The sequence below is a fragment of the Danio aesculapii genome, chromosome 11 (genome assembly GCF_903798145.1).
Source record: "Danio aesculapii chromosome 11, fDanAes4.1, whole genome shotgun sequence".
Lineage (NCBI taxonomy): Eukaryota > Metazoa > Chordata > Actinopteri > Cypriniformes > Danionidae > Danio > Danio aesculapii.
Genome location: NC_079445.1, coordinates 20,426,180 through 20,449,591, shown reverse-complemented (window position 1 = coordinate 20,449,591; position 23,412 = coordinate 20,426,180). Strand labels below are relative to the sequence as shown.

The window sequence follows — 23,412 nt, the reverse complement described above, 5'->3', positions numbered from 1 at the left end:
CCCTTCCCCTTCAGTGTTTTTCATTCAACTGCCTAGTGTTTTCCCTCATTCTTCCCTTTTCTTTAAGCCTCTATCACAATAAGCCTGAGGTTTGGAGGGTTCTCTCTGTTTGGATCTCCTTAACGGGAGATTTACTCCGGAAATAGGGCAGTTGTCTTTGTAACACCCCTCATTCCCGGACAGCTAAAATGAACAAAATAATATCCTTCACACTTGGATTGTTTGATTTTTGGTTGTTATCCAATTTGTTTGTTCATTTATTTATTTATTTATGTATTTTTATGGACGCCCTAAGAGGAAATGTGCTATTATTTACTTATTTTTCTTCAAGACTGATGAACAAAAAAAGAAAAGAAATGTCTGCCTAAGTATTTCTCATGTAGTGTTACATATGTATAAGACAATTATAAAATAATAATAATGTTTATTTCAAAATTAAAAAGTAGAAGAAAAAAGATCTCTCATGCTTAAAATGCCAGTAAGACAAATTAAATCTTATATACTCATAAATGGGGCGGAAATCAGTGTATTATGCTTATAAATGGAGACGGTACTTCCAGAAAATTTGAAAATGAAGAAATCTATAATTAATAGTAGTTGTAACATATTAAGACAATAAATTAAATTAAATTAAATTAAATTAAATTAAATTAAATTAAATTAAATTAAATTAAATTAAATTAAATTAAAAAAATATTTTTTTAAATGGGTATTTTTTATTACATGTATAAATGCTTTTAATTTAATTTTCAATCAGTCTGATGCATTCTTGCTGAATAAAAGTGTTTTTGTTACATTAAACATATTAAACAAAGCAAAACAGTGATTAAATAATTCATGAAAACAAAATAAAAGAAAACAAAATAGTGATTAAATATTTCATAAAAATATTGATGTGCAATATAATTCAAAAATTGTTTACATGACATGTAGAACCAAATAACATAGAGATTTTCCAGAGTTTTATTGGTCAGGGCAAGTTTTAGACGTTAGTAAAACTGTTAAATATTTAGGGCAAGTCATTATTGAAAATATGAGTGATGATAATGATATGTACAAGGAACGTCGAAAGTTATATGCTTAAGCAAATATGCTGGTGAGAAAGTTTTATTTACAGTGCTCAGCATATACAAGTACAGCCCTCACAAATATATATTTTACATTCATATTTTATATAGAAAGCTTTACAATACTATATTTTTGCATATACATTTGATTAGTCGGTACTGAAGCCAAACCTGAAGCTAATCTAACAAAATAACTTATTATAACAATCAAAAAATCGGTACACCCAAATGTATGTCTAAAAAAATTGAAGCAAAACAAAAACATTATACAATTTTGTTGAAATTTTGTAGGTTGTAATTTGTTTTGCAATATTTAGCTTGAATTTAATTGTATATTCTTTCTATTTCTAAAGATGTTCGTGACTAAATTATTATTTTAATAAATATATCAGTTTATTAAATCGTTTCGTTCAAATGCACCAAAATATATTTCCTATATTCACTGAGAAATGGATACAAATATTTATTTTTAAAATGGGATGTACTCAATTATGCTGAGCACTGTATGTTTGGAGCAGCTTAAAGTAAACCTCTTTAGAACATTTTGCAGTTCTTTATACACAGCTCCTCTCTGGTATAGTTTTAAAAACGAGAGTCTCAATAAGCTGCAGGTTGCATACAATGATTGTATGAGGATTCTTCTTAAAAAACTTAGACGGTGTAGTGCAAGTGAATTATTCTGTAAGGTCAGAGTTTGATCATTTTTTACTTTAATGAGAAATTTGAAGTTCATTTGTCGATTGGAGAATTTTCAGAATAGCATTTTAATGTTGTTATAAAATGTGAGGCTAACTGAGGTGCATTACCAGTCACCTTTGATGAAATATTGTCATAACTGTCTTTTTTTATGTATATTGTGTGTTTTTATTGTTCTGTCTGTTTTTGTACACTCTCAGAAATAAAGGTACAAGAGCTGTCACTGGGGTGGTACCTTTTCCAAAGGTACACTTTTGTACATAAAAGGTCCATATTAATACCTCAGGGATACATATTAGTACCTAAAATGTTTTAGGTACGAATATATACTTCTGAGGTACCAATATAGACTTTAGATACAAACGTGTACCTTTTGAAAAGGTACCACCCTAGTGACAGCTCTCAGACCTTTATTTCTGAGAGTGTACTAATGGACCTAGTGTCTGGAATAAAGAGAATAAAAACAAAACAAAGCAAAATGATGATTAAATATTTCATAAAAACAAAACAAAATTGTGATTAAATATTTCATAAAAACAAATCAAAACAAAATAGTGATTAAATATTTTATAGAAACAAAACAAAACAAAATGGTGATTAAATATTTCATAAAAACAAATCAAAACAAAATAGTGATTAAATATTTTATAGAAACAAAACAAAACAAAATGGTGATTAAATATTTCATAAAAACAAATCAAAACAAAATAGTGATTAAATATTTCATAAAAACAAATCAAAACAAAATAGAGATTAAATATTTTATAGAAACAAATAAAAAAAATAGAGATTAAATATTTCATAAAAACAAATCAAAACAAAATAGTGATTAAATATTTTATAGAAACAAAACAAAACGGTGATTAAATATTTCATAAAAACAAATCAAAACAAAATAGTGATGAAATATTTCATGAAAACAAATTAAAACAAAATAGTGATGAAAAATTTCATAAAAACAAAACAAAATAGTGATTAAATATTTCATGAAAACAAATCAAAATGGTGATTAAATATTTCATGAAAACAAATCAAAATGGTGATTAAATATTTTATAGAAACAAAACAAAACTATCATTAAATATATCATAAAAACAAAACAAAATGGTGATTAAATATGTTATAGAAACAAAACAAAATAAAACAAAATGGTGATTAAATATTTCATACAAACCAAACCAAAAAATGTAATTAAATATTTTATAAAAACAAAACAAAACAAAACAAAACAAAACAAAACAAAACAAAACAAAACAAAACAAAACAAAACAAAACAAAACAAAACAAAACAAAACAAAACAAAACAAAACAAAACAAAACAAAACAGTGACCATTATAAAACAAAAAATAAAAGCATGACCTCTTGGACCTTCTGTCTCCTTCTTTTTCTACTGTTTTCTTAATTAAACTGCTAGCTATGATGAGAAACCTTAATCAAAGAACATATTTACCCCAATATATATATTTATAATTTTTTTTCTTTATTTTTTTTTATTCTGTCTTTGATTAGGTTTGTAGGTAGCTCGAACTGCTTAATCTCACATCTGCATGTCCCTTTGTGTGAGAACACATCTTAAGATAATCCTCCTGAGTTTTGCACTAGAAATAACGAGCAGAGCAAAGAGAATATTTCAGCCAGAACAAACACAGCACCGCAAACCAGAGAGGAAAGGTTAAGAAAAGCAGAGAAGCAGTGCACGACAGAAAGAGTAAGAGATCAATAGAGAAAAAGACAGAGAAGAGGGTCTCAAAATGTGACTTATCCCTCCTAACTAGCTTTTATGTCACCTTTTGGAGGGCCTCCCCCCTTCAGAGAGGGAGAAGACAGCCAGTACTTACATCAAATAACCTTTCTATATACATCTCCTCATTGACCTTATCCCGCAAGACATCCTGAGAGTGGCGAACGAACGTCACATAGCTGTCGGCCACATCCATCCCAGGCTTCTGCAGATGATGACAAGAGAGAGAGAGAGAGAGAGAGAGAGAGAGAGAGAGAGAGAGAGAGAGAGAGAGAGAGAGAGAGAGAGAGAGAGAGAGAGAGAGAGAGAGAGAGAGAGAGAGAGAGAGAGAGAGAGAGAGAGAGAGAGAGAGAGAGAGAGAGAGAGAGAGAGAGAGAGAGAGAGAGAGAGAGAGAGAGAGAGAGAGATGTGTTAGCATTTAACGGTATTTAAATATTACAACATCTAATGCCTTAAACATAAAAGGCTTTTTAGTGTTGTCAATGTTTCTAATGTGAAACCCTGAATTCTAAACAATTCACACAACAATGGTTAAGTTTTTTGTCCCAAATTTGGATGAGATATTCATATTCTATCGTTCTCAAAGTTTTGAGAGAATTCAATGCAGATCCACCTCTATTATCCAACTCTATTGTGCACTAATTGTAAGGGATTACAATTGTGGATTTACTGCTTTGATAAATGCATGTTAAACTTAACTCTAGTAAATCTTGTTACTTGTTTAATGTCTCTTTGGTCTGAAATGAAACAGTAGGTGGTGTTTAAAGTTTTCCCATGTGACGCGGTTGTCGTGACAACCAGTTAGTGTTTGGCATTTGTCGTAATCAGGTGTCATTCTTCCCCACAGTGAACATTTGAGGGGTGAGGATGTCAATTTCCAGATTAAAAAAAGTTGATGATGAGAATATAGTTTCAAAGATTATCTTATAGAGAGGTATGTGTTTATTTTGCTCCAATTCAGCACAAAACTCTTGTTTGATTTGTAATGAGACGTTAACAATTTAGCTTAGGTCATAATTCATGATATCACCTACTGGCTTATTACTAGGGATGTCCAGGTCTGATCATGTGATCTAAAATTGGGCCTGATCACATGGTTTCAGACTCGATCGGAATTGGACGTTACCTCCCGATCAGGACTTGAATATATTTATAGTTAAACGCCAGCAAAGTAGAACACGGAAGCAGCTTGAAGTGGAAACCGCGAGTGACAACAACATTGCTATAGCAAACTGTGAGATATGTAAACTTGGGATTGCCTGCTGGATATTTAACAGAAGTGCTCTGTTTGTGAACAGAGTTGTTGAATGTTAAAATAAGGTGAATTAAATAAAAAAGGAACATCCTAGATATGTTTCTTCGCTCTTCTTTATTTTTTTTTTATGTATTATAAAAGTATCGTATCGGGTTTCGCTATCGGTGAATACTCAAAATCAAATTACTCTGACTCAAGGGCAAAACCTGATCAGGACATCCTTACTTATTCCATGCATATTATTAAGATATGAACTGCTCATTAGTAGTTATAAAGTATAATCTTATTTTACATCCCTAATCGTAACCAAAATCTAAACCCAACTTCTACCTTCCTAACTATTAAAAAACAGCTAATTAATGATTTATTAAGCTAGTAGTGCAAGTTAATGGTTTGTTAATAACATGATTTGTGACCTACAGTAAAGTATTGCCAGATAGTTGGAGTTGTGAAGAGTGGAAATGTCAAATGCTACTATGAACTAAATGTTTAGTAAGCTGATGGAACATAAACAGTGGCATTTCTCACATTAGACTGCTCTGAATTTTGCTTTTGGCCTACCTCTCGTTGTGTTTAGTTTATAAAATGGCTCATAATTAAGTGTCACTTGTAGTTTTGCCACTTTAGCTCTTGTTATTAAATGTACTTATTTTAATGCAAAAGGCATTATGTATGATTTATGTATGTCTATGTTCATTAAAACAAGGTTTGTTATAACCACTTTGACATTTATGATTATTTTAAATTTAGATTTGGATCTTTGAATTGAGACTTGGTCAACCTCTGTTTTAGAGCGTAAAACTCTTCATATTCTACTAAAATCCTATACAGTGAATAACGGTTCTTTAGAATATTAAATTGAAAAGGGTCATAAAAAAAAAACTAAAAAAATTCTACAAAATTTCTACAAAAACTCTATGGCATCAGTGTGAAAACTGTAATGATTGGTAACATAAGTAAATAGACCCAATTTACTAAAACAATAACTTTTTCAGCAACCTTTAAAAACAGAATTTACCATATGATATGTTAGAAGTGTAAAATAATAATAATAAATACTTTAATTAATTTCAACACTACAATTCTGCAAATGTAAGGTTTGCAGTCTTTTAACTCGAATGACCATGTAATGATCTGTTTTGACTAATGATCATGTATTGACATGTAAATCTACTTTCCAGTGACAACATTTTAAAGTTCAGAGTTCACCAAATTTTAACTCTGGAATGTGTCGAAATACAAAATGATTTCCCACAAACTTGTGTTTCTGATCCGCTGCATTTGTATGAAAGTCAAAGCAACTATTTTTTTTATAGCTGTGAAGGCTAAGATGAAGATTCATGACAATTTAATTTAAATGACCTCATCTGTTGACAAGATGCCGGTGAATTGCAGATGACCAAAGGCTTTCTTAACTGCTGTTACTTTCCACTGTCATGTTTTGTTGTGTTTAATTTACTGCATAATTTATTGAAATATTTATCTAAATGTTGCTCTTAGCAGTGTGGACAGTATCTAAATATTTGACATTGCTATTTCTTTGTACTTATGATCAAATAATTAAAAAGATTAAAAAAACAACAACAAAAGGTTGCGGTTAGCATATCAGTAAATGTTCATTTAAACAAAGTGGGGGGGAAAAATATGTCAGCGTCTTATTAACAAATACTTATTGAATAAATCAGCATTTTTATTGAATCTTTTCAATTGTTCTGGCATAAGTAGGACACATGATACATTCTAATACTTATTTTTATGTTCATTGCTACCAGACAAAAGTGTTTATATTCACACTACAATCTTTATTGCAGTATGTCTGTTATTTAAATGTTTAAAAAACAGAAGTTATATTAATGTGTGGTAGATTCCTAATATTTTTTGAATCAATATTTTATTTAATCATTGATGAATCCCAATCTCCATTTTATAATGGAGTCAAATTTGCCAAAAGTTTAGATGTTTGACTTGTTTGTCTGTATCTGTTACTCATTCTGACTCATTTTGCTAGCAGGGGTCACATTTTGTATTATAATTAAACACATTTGACCAGAAAGAATTTGTCATTTGTAAGTTGCTTTAGATAAGAGTGTCTGCTAAATGGCTAAATGTAATTTGTATGTTTTAATATATTTGTGTCTAAACTAATCTTAAAGTAATCATAAAGTACCATCCAGCCAACTACAGTCATATTATCAAACCACGTTTACCTGACAAGCAGATGAAAAGTGTTTTCATTCTTATTTTCTTGTCCCAGACTCAAACCCTGAGGTGTGCAAAATGAGCTGTCATTGAGTTTGAACCGAGCGTCAGCAGAACAATGCTATTTCATTAGTACGATTTAACTCAACAAACTATAGCAAGCGAAAAAACCCATCCCGAGTAAATCATCTGGGGTGTTTTGCCCCCCTGCTCGGCCTCAGTGGAGAATTAAACACTTCCTTTGCCAGCGGGCAGACAAAGGTCATCAGAATTGGTAATTGTCAGACGCTGCAAATTGAACTTACTTCACACATCCATGAGTCCTTTCAGAGGGTGCAAATGAGCGAGTTTGTCAAACATAATTTTATTGTGTGTATTAAGCAAACAATTACCATGGAAATATAAGATTCTCTGACCCTCAGGAGAGAGAGAGCGGGCTCGCTTTCGGCATTCATTGACAGGGTTTTAATTTAAAAAGTCTCGCGTCAAGACCAAATGTGTTGGCAGTAAAGGAAAATCAGTGATGTGATGCTGAATGCAATGATTTGGACCCAGCGGCATCCTCGCGACGTGCTTTTGTTGCACAACACACACATCACACTGTCTGCTGCAGAGGAGAGAGCAGCACAGAGAGCACGCTCTAACACATGCATATGAATGGCCATTTGTGGCTCAGAGATGGCCATCTGCACTGCACCAATTACCAGCTCTAGCTTAACACCAGAACCACCACCACCACTGGGTTCAATTTACCCATAGCTGTTTTATTTTTCAAATATTCAAGTCATTCACTTTTACTAAAATTGTATGTATTTTTTTTTTTTTTGCAATCTGTTCTTAAAGGATTAATTGAGTTCCAGAATGAAAATAAATGTCCTGATAATTTACACACTCCACTTATTCAAAGGTGTTAGTTAGTTTTTTTTCTTTAGCCATAAAGGTTTTTGATGAAAATATTACAGCATTATTCTCCATGTAGTGGACTTACTTTTGTACATGTGATTTTTTTCACATTGTCATTATGGGGTATTGTGTGTAGAATGTTGAGGAAATAAATGAATTTAATCCATTTTGAAGGCTGTAACATAAAAAAAGTGGAAAAAGCGGAGCGCTATGAATATTTTCCAGATGCACTGTATATATATATAAATTATGTAAAAGAGAAAAAGTCTTGATCATTTTAAAATAACTCAACATTTCGTTAGGTACACTGTAAAAAACATCCATGATTTCAACACAAAACTGTAAAAATGCTACGGTAAAAATCAGTAACCTGGTTAACAGTATGTTTCCTTAATATGTACGGTGAATAACTGTAAATTGACTTTCCCAGAATTCCCTGCATGGCACATCACTTTTTATGCTTTTGTTGAGGCTATTATGGATCTTTTTAGTTGTTTCCCCATCAGTTATGTACATTAGAGATTTATATTACATCTAATGTTGATAAACAATGTTTATTTCATGACTTATTTTATGCGTGTTATCATTCTGGTGCTTAGTAGCTGTGTGAATGACACTGAGCACCTTCTATACCAGCCTGATCTCACGAGAAAATGTAAGTATTTTACGTTTTGTCATCGCACGTTTTGTTCATCGCACGAGTTCAGTCGTACGAATTTGTATGATTTTAAAAAGGAGGCGTGGCACCTAACCCCGCCCCTAAACCCAACCGCCATTGGGGGATGAGCAAATCGTTCTAAATTGTACGAATTAGATCGTACGAATTCGTACGAATTAGCCACTAAATCAAAAAGTTACGAATTGCCATGAGATTGTGTTGTCTATGCACTGATACTCTTTTCTGCTTGTGGGAAAAGTTGTTTGTGATGAGCATTGGTTCATTATGTAACTTACTCATCACCACCTGCATATGGCTGTGTTAACGTGTCTGTCTGTGTAACAAAAGATGTGTACATGTTGGTAATTCAAAATACAGACATATTACATCTATAAATTAACGAAATACGGTAGTTTACTGTTAAAATGTGGAATTACTTTTAAGGTATGTACCGTATTTTTAACTGTAAAATACTGGCAACCACATCTGCCGTAAACGACGAAATACAGTAGTTTACTGTTAAAATGAGGAATTACTTTTACGGTATGTACCGTATTTTTAACTGTAAAATACTGGCAACCACAGCTGCCGTTTTTTTATCGGAAATTTTTTACAGTGTAAGACCCTTTTTCCTAGATTGATCATTTAGCGCCCTTTTACTGAAACTGCAATTTGGAAGTTCATAGAAGTCCACTATATAGACAAAAAGTACCTTCTTTTTAGCTTAATTTATTTTGTGCCACTTACTGCATGGTTTATTGATGCATGCTGCTAGATAATATCTTTCACCCTCTGAGAAAGTGGAGAACATTTTAGTCACAGCTGATAAAAGCAGGTGTTAAATGATGGTGAGCTGATATCATAAGTGAATCTTGTATCATCGGTTGACTCAGCATCATAGTGGATGATTAAAAAAATAATCATTTAAAGACTCTGGATATTAAATGGATATAAAATAACAATGATTTAAGTGACCGTGTTGTTGCATATTATCTTAGAGCATGTTAACGTGTATTTAAAGTGTACTTACCAAAGAAAGTACTGAATTATGTGTGGTAAGGGTTAAGATTAGGTTCAGAGACAGGTTCAGGAATAATATTGCATAGTTATTTTCCATTTTTTGTTATGACCATAATTTGTACATATACTGTATGGAGGACATGCGAAACAGAGCTGTAAAATAAGCGTTACAAGATATTAGATGTATTTAACTACTCTGTATTTACAGAACAGCAAAAATAGACTGATTGTTATGTAAATTGTGCTTATTTAGGCCCACACAGAATCTGCACGCACAGAAATCCACAGATTTCCACAGATTTTTAGCCCATCATTAAGTCTATGTATTCACTTGTGTAAATGTGTTTAAATTTATATTTATTCAGATTTTTTATTAATTTCACTAATATTATTGTGATATAATAATAGTAATACCAAAATGATCATATGATTTATTTACAATACAGTTTGTAAAGTAATATTTTCTGTCTTTTAGAAATTATATTATATAGGAGACTTTACCAAATAAGTGGATCTAATAGGATTTGCATTGTAAACATTAAATAAAAGTTAAAAATGTATTATTTTTATTTCATATATTAAGTTTTTAGTTAAGATACTCCTAAAATCATTTCACATAAATCTGCAGATTTTTTTACAAAATTATCTGCAGAAATAGCAAAATTCTGTAGACTCCGCAGATTCTGTCTGGCCCTACTTATGGTCATTGTGTAGAGCTAAAGATGTTTGTTAATATAGAGATTGGATAAGATTAAGGTCAAGGACAGGTTATATGGTATTGGTAGGTTTGAGGGTTGGCTAGGTGTAAGAGTAAACAGTGTAATTATAGATTTAGTTTCAGAGTTATTATTTAGGTATTATGCATTTTTTATCACTAGTACAATGGAATTATAATATGTACAGTACATCAGCACATAATCGGGCCTTGAATAAAATGTGAGTAGCCTTATTAGTAGCCTAATATAAACGAGGGTCCAATTAAGTTAATTTATAAACATTTTATGACAAATTTTCAAACTTTTTATTTATTTATTTTTTTAATAATCAATCAGTGTATATTAGGGGGAAAATGGGTACTTACAGGTACGTCCACATATTTTGAAGCAGCTTTTACCTACAAATAAAATAAAATATGCAATGTTGAAAAAAATTGTGAATAATTATTTAATTATGAATATGCAAGATTACATAATGAAAGACAATATATATATATATATATATATATATATATATATATATATATATATATATATATATATATATATATATATATATATATATATATAAATGAATGATACAACCTATTCCATCTTATTGAATGAATGCAAGTATTTTGTGACAACTACCAAATTAAAATATTTTTGTTACTTAAATATGTTAACATTATACCTAATGTTAAATATAACCTATGATTAAGATAGATAATAGATAAGATACATAATAAAATACTTTTATTTCATTTATTTAAAATATTTTTCATTTTTATAGATTAAATAAAAACTTTAAAGCTAAAAAGAACAAAAGAAAAGCATTAACACTATATAAATCTATTACAAAAAAGTTTTAATAAAAAAAACTTTGTTCTTACTGTAAAAGAAAGGAAGGAGGAAAAGAGTGTGCCTTCATCATAACGTGACAACTTTGCCAGAACGCTCTCTAGGATTACAACAAACTGTAAAACACAGAGGGAAAAAATTATTGCCATTCAAAATATGACACAATCATAACAGATTTAACAACAAAATGTATACTATCATTTTTAAAAGCATTTAATAATGAATATAAACCAAACATATCTCTATTATATTTACTCATTTGTAAAGCCCAAGTAGATATAAAAACACAAATTTTTTTGTTTTGTTGTTTTCCTGAAATGCTACCTTTGCCACGAGTAAAGTAATCATTTCTTTCACCGTCTCCTCGATGAGATTGTCAATTTGCGAGTGATACTGTCTCTGGAAAAGAAAAGAATAAGGAAATCTAATAAGCAGGAAGATTCGTTTGAGCTGTTTTGGTGTTTTTCACCAGGGATAAACTGTGTCAGCTCAATCCCTTTGTCTGAACTGAAGCTCATCTAAAGGCCGTCTGGGTAATTAATTCAGTTCAGATCATTACCTGTCTCAAGATGCTACGGATATGAGATGTCTCACTTCTAGCACATGTATATTCAGAAGCAGCTATCACATATGGTAATATAATCAAAACAATTTAAGTGTCAGAGGACTGGGGGAAACTGCTAGCTTTGCTAATTATACCTTAGGGACATAAAGGTGAGAATTCAATTGAATTGTTAGCCACACTTACCCATTCTCTAACAAACTTTCACAAGATTGAGAAAAGGGATGAAAAGAAAGATACGGCAGACGAGGTGACAGTGACGATTAGAGAGCAACAGAGAGAAAAAGAAAACGTCTCATTCCAGCACACAAATCAAACATTTCAGAAACAATGGAAAACAATTAGCCATGCTGGTGAATCATTCTTTAAATGCATTTCATTTCAAAATCAGAAACAAATATGTGTGTGTACATTTAAGGCAAGACACTGTGAGTGAATAAGGTTAAAGTCAGAGTCAAATCAAACTTTACAATGTTCATTTTGCTAGCGCACATTGTTATTTTGTAGGCGAACAATTCGTCTGTGTGAAAAGTTTTGGTAATTTTCAATCAAAGTCTGATTATTTACTTCTGCATTTGGAGTGGCTGTTCTTCTCTGTTGATATCAGTTTGACAGCTTTAGCCGCACATATTTTTAACCACGCCTCTCTTACTGTTAGCTGGCTGCAAAGGAATGATGTGTAAAAGGAAAGCCCTGCCCCTACTCGATGTTCGGGTTCAGTTGGTAGTACATCAGCATACTGAAATAAAATTCTCAGCATCTTCTAGTTCATGCTGACTTTAAACTATGAACTAATAGTTATATCAGTGCTTCACCAGTTGATTGATTACATTAAGGACTTTAAACACTTTTTGTATTACAAGTTTTCTGAAATGTTATGCTTAAATATGTAAATGGGACATTATTTAACCAAGTTTAGCGCTAATTTCCAGATTTCTCACACAAAAGAAAAATTCTAACAAAAAAGAATAACTAAACTAACAAAAAAAATGAATTAACTGAAATTATTCAAATTATAGGTGAAATTATAGGCGTATAAAACAAAACAGACAAAGAAATTCAATTACTAAAACACTGTCTAAAATTAGTTGATTAACTGCACCATATTTATTGGTGATTTTGTATCAAGTTTTCTGAAATGTTTAAATATACAAATGAGGCATTGTTTAATTAAATATGCGCTCATTTGCATACATTTCTTGCACAAAAAGAAAAAAAATATTTTCATTGAACTAAAAAACCTAAAGCTAAACATTTAAAATCTGAACATTGAATAAATTCAACTAGATCAGATTGAGATAAAATCTGATTGATTGATTGAAATGATTGATTGATTGATTGATTGATTGATTGATTGATTGATTGATTGATTGATTGATTGATTGATTGATTGTTTGATTGATTGACTGACTGACTGACTGACTGACTGACTGACCGACCGACCGACTGACCGACCGACCGATCGATTGATCGATTGAAAACATTGATTGAAAACATTTTTTTTTCCAGTGCTTCCCACATATACTTGCGGTGTGGTAGCCGGATTAAAATACACTTTTTAGCCACATCACATAAATAGTTAACCATATACGACAAACAAAACATAATTTAATTCTTAACAACATTTTAATTTATTGTGAAACTGTTGTTACAATGTTTCTTTTCAATGGGTTAAAGTTATTCTTTTTAATCTGCTTCTCTCTTACCAAGTTCAGCTTGCTTTATTGGCATGACAATTTGTACAGTATTGACAAAGCATATTAGATATATAAAATATGCTAACTATATTAACATCATCAAATTAATAAAATATACAGAAAATGAGAAATAAATAAAATATTAAATAAATAAATAAATAAAATTTATAAATTAATATAAATAAAAACTGACGATATCTCTAAAAAATATAATAATTACAAGAATAAAATGTGTAGATTATTTCAATAAGTCAAATGGGTCATTACTAATGGTGTACAAATATTTTGCAGCCAATTTAGATCTAATTTTTCTGAGTCGTTTAGATTAAAAAATGAATTAAAATTTAAACATTAAATATGTTTCTCTCACTTTCGTGGCTGTTCGCATACATTTGATGACAGCTTTAGAAAGCAAAAACTAAAACAAATCCCTGAAATTGTAGGAGAATTAAAAACCGCGGCCGGCGGCATTAAGTCCCAAAAGGCGCGTCTCTTTGGGTCTGCAGAGCACGTGAGACTGTTAATAGGTCTTGCGCTCTTCTTTCCACTACTTAATCAATCGTGGATGTTTGGTTATATTGGGCAGATCCAAAGAAATGTAAAAGGATGATAATAATAGTTTAAAAAAAAAGTGTCACTAAATATACTTGGGCGGCCGTTAATATACCTGGGGTGCATTTCTTAAAACAACGACGTAACTCTGAGATGAACTATAATAGTATGATGCATCGTTTGGGAAAAGAATGATGTAGTTACGAGTATTTCCCAAAATCCGTAGTTTCTCTGTCACAGATCCATCGTTTGAACCACATTAGTTATAACGTAAAACGCCCATCATGACGCTCTAAACGGGGTGGTAACAACTTCTTTATAGAAGAACCCCATCATTTCTTTGTGCAAATTACATTGTTTTACACAAACTCGCATTTAAAATAAAATAAAAACATGCACTCGTTTTCCATATTAATTGAAATATAGAGCCCATGTTTCCTTTACAAATATTATTGAGAACATTAAATATTCTATTCTATAGCATCACTTACAAAAGTTTACATGTTTTCTAATATCATATATAAATCATATAAATAAATAAATAAATAATGAGGCTATTTATTAAGAAATGAAATTTAATATTTATCAGGAAATTTAAAAAAAATCCTACTTTAAAAAAAAAAATAAAAAAAAAATAATAATAATAATAATAACAATAATAATAATAATAATAATAATAATAATAATAATAATAATAATAATGATGATGATGATGATGATAATGACGATAATTACTATTATTATTATTAAGTAGGATATTGTTTATTTATTTTTGAAAAGTCTACTTTTACAATTGGACACATGCAAACCATTGCAGAAATGCTCTAATCAACAGGCCCATGTCATATACAGTACAGATACTTAATAAATAACCTACTATAAATTAAAAGCATTAGTGTGTGCTATGTTTTTTGTTTTCACAAGCTTTGGAGATGTAACGTAAACTCCACTTTTAAATAATAGGTCACCTATAGCTTGTGTCATGAGCCACGGCTGTGCTCAAAATTACATCGATGTTTTCAAAGTGCACTGCGAAGGGAGCGCAATTGTAAACATGAAGATCGCTAAAACTGAACTGTAAAAATACTTTGGAAGCAAATTACACCTAAGAGAGATGACTTTGAGCTTGTTTTCTTTTTATAATTCACGCTGATAAGTTTAAATGTTAGAATGTTCGAAATGAATAGGGCATAAGCTCCAGAGGTGTATTTGCAAGTGTACAAGTTTGCGATGCAGTTTGCGAATGTTCGTTGGAACGATGAATTTGGGAAATACCAAATCAAAGAACTATGTTTGTAATGGCAGCACTTGCGACCTTAGTTGGCTAACGATGCTTTTGGAAACGCACCCCTGGGGGGCCTGCCCAAGTAAAGTCTATGTGTGAGAAGCACTGTTTTCACACTTGATTGTAGAATAAAATTTTGTAAATCAGGCAAATTATGTTTGAACAAATCCTTCAGTAAAAAAAAAAAAACTTCAGAATACAGCAAAAAAACTGTGAATTTGGCCTACATAAGGGTTGCTGAAGTAGAGATTCATGATCCAGTGCAGCAAAATATATATATTGGATATATATTGGAATAAACATATATTGGGACTTAAATCAGGTGCAATGAAATGAAGTAATTTGCTATGATCTTTCATGTGAAGCTGCTTTGACACAATCTACATTGTAAAAGCGCTATAGAAATGAAGTGCATTTTGTATTTCGGATATTTTCTGAACATTTGACATAAAAAAAAAAATCTCAAAATTGAAAACTGCACAAAACTGAAAAGCAGTGTTTTTCCCACAGTGTCTCGCCTTAAAAACAACTTCATATATACATACTGTATATATACTATACTGTATCATACGATCAACTCATGCAGTTTGAATAATGGATTTACTGGTAACAGCTCAGCACATTATGAGGGTGTTTAACTGTGTGTGTGTTTGCAGTGATGGACATAAGAACTGTGGTCTGTATAGTGGCTTGTGTTGTACCTCTTGGCTGAGCTCCATGGCACACAGTTTGGCGGACTGGACCTTTGCATCCACCATGACATTGAACATGGTGCAGACAGACTGAGGGACTCGGAAGTCTGTGGTTCTCGGACTCTTCTGCAGCTTCAGTTCAAATGCTGCTCTTGTTCTGAAACAACACAAATCTGATTGGTCTAGGAACAATTTTTTTACACACCGTTCTTTTTGGGGTTTTTTGGGCAAGAAATTGTATGTGCATTACTTCATTAAAAGTCGGACAAGGAAATTAGGCAAACACATCCATTTGTTATTATTATTATCATTATTATTATTATTATTATTATTATTATTATTATTATTATTATTATTATTATTATTATTATTATTATTGTTATTATTATTATTATTATTATTATTATGAATTGTAGAAAAAACTATTTATAATAATATATTATAATTTAATGTAATTAAAATAATTTGTCACCTGAAAAAAAATAAAAATAAAATAAAATTAAATTAAATTAAATTAAATTAAATTAAATTAAATTAAATTAAATTAAATTAAATTAAATTAAATTAAATTAAATTAAATTAAATTAAATTAAATTAAAATGTTTATGTGGACTAGAAAATGAAATAGGGGTGGATTATTTTACTTGTTAAGCCAGATGATCTTCTGAATCGGCAAATTACCATGACATTACTAACAACAGTTTCTCATAGCACTTCAAATCACATCTGCACTCACAGCAAGAACAACAAAGAGTTTATTATGCCTTAAGAGCGACTGGATGAATTCTGCTTCACAACACTTTAAGAGGAGGATTACAGATGCAGACATCCACTGAAAATCAGCTAGTCAATCAGAAGAGTTTGCTCAATTACAAATTTACTGCTTCTGAAAGGTAAATAGGTACTAGATTTGAATTTGAGCTTACTTTATGACTGTTAAAATGTATTTTCTAGATATGTAGATAAAATTCAGATGAAAAAAAAAACATGATCTAACAGCATCACTACCATTTTTCAAATTCTCCCCTATGCCTTCGTGGCATTGTAAAGTGGATTCTTTGGATGCACACCTCAAAATCTCTAGGGTTACTGTTTTTCAAGTCTTATGAGTTCAGACCTACTCAGCTTAAATACAGTTGAAGTCAAAATGATTTGCTCTCCTGTGAATTTTTCTCGAATACTTCTCAAGTCAAGTAATATTTAATAGAGCAAGGAATTTTTCACACTATTTCAGATAATATTTTTTCTTCTTTTTTTTATTTTGGCAAGAATAAAAGCAGTTTTTTATTTAAAAAAAAAAACATTTTAAGGTCAATATTATTAAGCCATATATTTTTTAAGTGACTTTGAACATGACAAAGGTGTAATGGTGTGGGTAATATTTTCTTGGCATACTTCGGGCCCATTAGTACCAATTGAGCATCGTTTCAACACCACTGTCTACCTGAGTATTGTTGCTGACCATGCCCATCCCTATAAGACCTCAGTGTACCCATCTTCTGATGGCTACTTCCAGCAGAATAACGTGCTATGTCATAAAGCACGAATCATCTCAGACTGATTTCTTAAACATGACAATGAGTTCACTGTACTCAAATAGCCTTCTCAGTCACCAGATCTCAATCCAATAGAGCATATTTGTAATGTGGTTGAACAGGAGATTCACATAATGGACGCGCAGCTGACAAATCTGCAGCAAGTGCGTGATGCTATCATATCATTATGAACCAAAACCTCTGAGGAATATTTCCAGCACCTTGTTGAATATATGCCAGAAAGGATTAAGGCAGTTGTGAAGGCAAGAGGGGGTCCAACCTGGTACTAGTAAGGTGAACCTAATAAAGTGACCTGTGAGTATATATATATAGAACATGTTGTGTTCTATTCTCACCTTTTAACACAGGACTCGATCATATCACTGGACATGAGTTTGAGTCGCATCTCCAAATGTTTGGCAAACTCTTCCTCCGGCCAGTGCAGGTCTCTGATGAACGTCTGCAGAGCATCCAGCTTCCAAAACAAGTCTTCAGATGTCCCCGAACCATTGCTGAAAATACCACAGAACACAGTTTAATCAACCACAACTGTAAATCAAGAATGGAAAGCTCCGAAAAAGGTCAGAAGGATGGAAAAGGTCAGAGGGAAGCGGGTTGTTAAAGAAGACGAAACCTGTTTCAAGTCCACACACATTAGGTTTGGTTATTTTTTACCACTTCCCGATCGTTGCAGATGTTTGTGCTGATCGTTCCATGGAAAAAATAAAGGGTTAATCCTAAAACAAAACAGTAAAAACAATCGGGCCTTGGTTGATTGAGAACAGGGAAGGTTAAACATGCACAATGTTGTCAAAGGAGAATAGCAGGATCACAATGTTAAGGTTAATGTGTGTGGAATGAGAAGAAACAGTCCCTGATATTAAATCGAAAATTCAATCATTTTGAACTAAATGGTAAAAGACAGAGACTGACTCTGGCGCCATTCCTTACAGCCCAAGTCCTCAAACAGCCAGCAGGCCATCGAGACATTTTCAGTGGAAACATACAGAAGTTTGAGATGGAATTTCATACATGCTTCATTGTACAAATGCTAGTTCTGCTAAAAAAGGTCATTTAACACAGCCTACAGCAGAATGATTTTTATTCATCTACTTGTTCATTTATAATAATGTAATATAATAATTTATAGTAATCCAGTACAAATTATTACATATATTCTTTGTAATAAGTGAGATGTAATTGTAGGGAGTGTTACATATTTATTATCATTGTTATAAACATGGTTATTTCTGTTATTATAATAATTATTAATGTAAATGTAAGCTCACAAAATATTAAGATTGATCATTTATTTATTTATTATTGAATATAACTCAGGAAAATTAAGAGATCACTTCAAATTTATTACCAGATTTCTGGATTTGTAGTTGATACTGTATGTACAGTTGAAGTCAGAATTATTAGCCCCCCTGGATTATTAGCCCCCTGTTTATTTTTTTCCCCAATTTCTGTTTAACGGAGAGAAGATTTCTTCATTACATTTCTAAACATAATAGTTTTAACTTATTTCTAATAACTGATTATTTTATCTTTGCCATGATGACAGTAAATAATATTTGACTAGATATTTTTCAATACACTTCTATACAGCTTAAACTGACATTTAAAGGCTTAACTAGGTTAATTAGGTTAACTAGGCAGGGAAGGGGAATTAGGCAAGTTATTGTATAATGATGGTTTGTTCTGTAGATTATATCGAGAAAAAATAATAATAATTTTGAAAATTAAAATGTTTTTTAAAAAATTAAAAACTGCCTTTATTCTATCCAAACTAAAACAAATAAGACTTTCTCCAGAAGAAAAAAATATTGTACTGTGAAAATTTCCTTGCTCTGTTAAACATAATTTGGGAAATATTTAAAAAAGAAAACAATTAAAAGGGGGGCTAATGTATGGCGGCGTAGAGAATGTGTTGGACTCCCACACCAAACATTTGTTTTTAATTTTGGTCTATCTGGCAAAGAAATGTATACTTTTATTGTGGTCATCTCCACAGGTACCCTCCTTTAAAATGTGGTTGTCTCAAGTGTGTGCATTATTTCCACTTGAGAAACTCACCTATGATATACATCAAAAGTCAGATGACTTCTGGCAGCTATGGACACCTTTTTGGCATAACATCAAAAATTTCTCCTGATTTTCTATTATATGGTATATATTTTTTGCTCCTAGCTTGACTGTATTACCATGTTAACCTGTTTGTATATTTCCCCTTTTACTATTTTTTACTTTCACTGTATGACTGTATTTGTGTGTTGTTGTACCAAAATAACCGACGACTATTAAAAAAAAAGAAAAGGGGGGCTAATAATTCTGACGTCAACTGTATTTGTTTTAAGTAACAAAAACAGGGTTTTATTTTGTATACTGTTAGCTAACCAACAGTAGGTCAATTTAAAATGTTCTGTATTTTCAGACCTTAGATTTTAGATTATAGTATATATGTTATGTTTCACAATATTTAAGCCCAGAAAACTTACATGTTTTTTGTTTGTTGATTATAAAAATCCCATCGCCCAACAAACAAAGAACATGGATCTTCTTGTAAAAAGCATTGTTCCACAAACGTTGTTAAGCACAAACGTCCAAAGTTGAAAATGTAACTTATGAGCTAGATATTTGTGAAAAAATACCATTTACACCACATTCAAGATAAGTAATTTATTACGTGTTCAAGACAGCTACAGTTCAGATAGTTTTTAAAAAATATTTATATTATTCATTCTTGTGGTTTTCTTTCCGCATTTGATTATGTGATATCCCAAAAATGTACACTACCGGTCAAACGTTTGGGGTTAGTAGGATTTTTAAATGTTTTAAAATAAGCTTCTCCTGCTCATCAAGGCTGCATTTATTTCATCAAAAATATAGTAGAATTTGTGAAATGTTAATACACTATAAAATAACTGTTAAAAAGTACTTTATCATTTACTTTAATAATTTATTCCACTGATTTTAAAGCTGAATACAATACTTACTCCAGTGTTTAGTCACATGATCCTTCAGAAATCACTCTAATATTAATTATTATTGTTATTATTATTATTATTGTTATTATTATTATTAGTATTATTATTATTATTATTATTATTATTATTAGTATTATTATTATTAATAATAATAATAATAATAATAATAATAATAATAATAATAATAATAATATTAATGGTAATAGTAATTAAAGCAGTAATGACTTGAGTAATAATTTCATTGCAAACTACATACAATAAGAAAGCAGTGACTCCCACCCCATATATGACATTATTCTACAGTTGCAATGCTTCCATCCACATATATGTGGTTTCTACTGAAAGCAGATGCCTGTCTGAAGCTTGTATATTTACTACTTCAAAGCACTGAGGGAAACAGGACAGGACCAGACGCATGACATGTTTTTCCCTCAGAATTCCCAATCCCAACAAATTAACTACCCCATAAACAACAAATGAAAAGCCCAAACTCAGCAGGAGGAAATAGGAAAGACACCTGTAACATATGTTAATAAAAACAGGAAAAGGAGAAAGATGTTGGAAAGATACAAAACAATAAAACGCCATCACTATCTAATTTTGTTTGTTTAGGATAATCGTCATTGACTACACCAGATCAACTATATTATTAAGTTGGGCTGGTGCTAACTTATTTATATTTAAATACGTCCATACTTATAGTATTTAAATAAAGTATGTGATTCATATATTGAAAGTCAATGTCTGTCAGCACTAAAGAATAAGAAGTGTCACTTGTATAGTTTTGAATGGGGAAAGTTGCAATATGGACTCTCTAGGAAAGGAAGCCCTGCTCTCTATTAAGGGAGCCAATCGTTGATCGCTTTAGACTAACGATTATTTGAGGGAGGGACTTTATGACTTTATGTTTCTACAGCTTCATATATATCCTACAAGGTTTGCAAATTGAGAGAATATTAAAAACTAATCAAATTGGGGCCAGTTAAAAAAGATGATGAAACAAAATCTTGAAAGTACACAAAACAAAACTAGCCGTCTTTTGCATCTGACCTCATTATTTTAAATGAAAAATGATGTATTTTTAATCATTTTTGTAATTGGGTTTAGAGCTGCTATTGCAGACTCATTTCAACTTTAATATTTAGCCATCAAATATTGAGCATATTTCTATGGTGTTTGTATCTTCCAACCTTTCAACATGCTTAGTGTTTTTTGGGGGGGTTAAGAATCATCTTTGAACTGTTTCCATGCTGTGGCCTTAGCATAACATATTCATTACTCAAATTAATTGTAGGCAAAATTTATACATTGAACGTTGTATATTTTATGACTGAGGTATGGTGGTTTCATCTAGTTTTGGCGAGCTTTGGTGTTTACCCGCCATTACACCTTAGAGCTGGAATATTTACACTGAATGTCACTCAGCATGTGTAATTATGTCTGTGTTTGCATGCGTAATTTTTCTCCAACACATGCAGCGCTGAAGGTATTTCGCTCTCGTCTGGGTTTGTGGAATCGATTTTTAATTAGCATGTCTAAATATAAGCTAAAATTCCCTCGGCTCACCTCTGTCAACTGCCTAAATCACAAATACTTGTGTGTCACATATGTAGAATATTTACACATTTGTAAACTCAGTTACTTTTGCAAGTACAGTTTTAAGAAAAAAAGGTTCATTTTAATTATTTGGCATTCCACGAATTTGTATTATGTATATAATGTATTATTATAATGTATAGTTGTTGGAATGTTCAGTAACATGTACAGTGGTTCATGATGTTTTTTCAATTCATGGTGCTTTACGTAATTATTTTTTTTTTTTTTTTTGTATGTTTTAACCTAAAAATTGTCCTTTTGCCAAGCTAGAAGGTAGTCAAAAGTTAATTCAGCTAAGATAAAAAAACAACTTAAGATTCTTTTAAGAAAGTAGCACATATAACTTACACCGCTTGTATTTTAAACCTGAAAGATTAAAAAAAAAATGTATCCAAATTTCCAATGATTAAAATTAATCTAAATTGCATCAATTAAATGGGTATTTAAAAGCATTAAAACAATATTAGTGTAATCATTACTGAATGATAATATATTATTACTTCGTTCTTATTTTCACAAAAGTTATAGTAGTGCACTTTCTTGCATACTATCTGAATTAAGTCAGTTTTAAAAATTTAATTTGATGCAGACATTAAAAACTAGCACATAATTTGATGCATATGAAACACTATCATATATCAATAATATTATTAATAATAATAACCTAAATATTTGATCTAAAAAAGACTAAATATTGTGATATTGTCCTCTTGCACAGCATCTGTTTATCTATAGCAGAATGTCAAAGCATCTGTTTGTGTTTATTTTGCATTACAACACATTCCGATGATCCCAAACATAGTAAATCAACAACAGATTGTGTCAAATTGTAAATCTTATGTGGTTGTTGTTGTTGTTGTTGTTGCAAAAACCTAAATACAAACATATAAATCTTTCTGGTTCTGAAGTCTTCTATTTGCAGTTGAACTATTAGGCTAATCAAAAATTGTCAAAAGTTTTGTGAAATGTGGGATATCGTGTGATGGTTAGCACTGTCACCTAACAGTAAGAAGGTCACTGGTTTGAGTCCCAGCTGGCCAGTTGGCATTTCTGTGTGGAGTTTGCATGTTCTCCCCTTGTTTGTGTGGGTTTTAATGAACGAATGAATGAAAAAATTTTTTTATTACATTTGAGTGGTTTTGTGCATATTAAATTAATGCGCTTCTATGTTTGAATAAAGGTTTGTATAAACAAAGTGTGTAAATTTGGATTAAATAATGCTCCAACGTCTTTCAGTTTAACAGATATATTTAGGTAGGAATTAAATATTTTGACTTGCACTTATATATAAGAATTAATTCTTATACTAAATTTGAATATATTGTAAATATTATCAAAAAAAATCTAGCTGATAAAATGGTTAAAAGGATAGTGTCAAAAATGTAAAGTTTTAAAATGACAATTAAT

At 31.0% G+C, this 23,412-nt stretch overlaps 1 protein-coding gene across 1 annotated transcript in view; it reads right to left on the bottom strand.

The window, feature by feature from the left end:
- cadpsa (Ca2+-dependent activator protein for secretion a) overlaps window positions 1-23,412 on the bottom strand; it is a 267,285-nt gene that overhangs the window by 21,961 nt on the left and 221,912 nt on the right. The window contains 6 exon segments of the mRNA XM_056467741.1: window positions 3,603-3,710; window positions 10,622-10,654; window positions 11,129-11,212; window positions 11,421-11,495; window positions 15,894-16,041; window positions 17,776-17,931. Of these exon segments, the coding sequence (XP_056323716.1) occupies window positions 3,603-3,710; window positions 10,622-10,654; window positions 11,129-11,212; window positions 11,421-11,495; window positions 15,894-16,041; window positions 17,776-17,931 (604 nt within the window).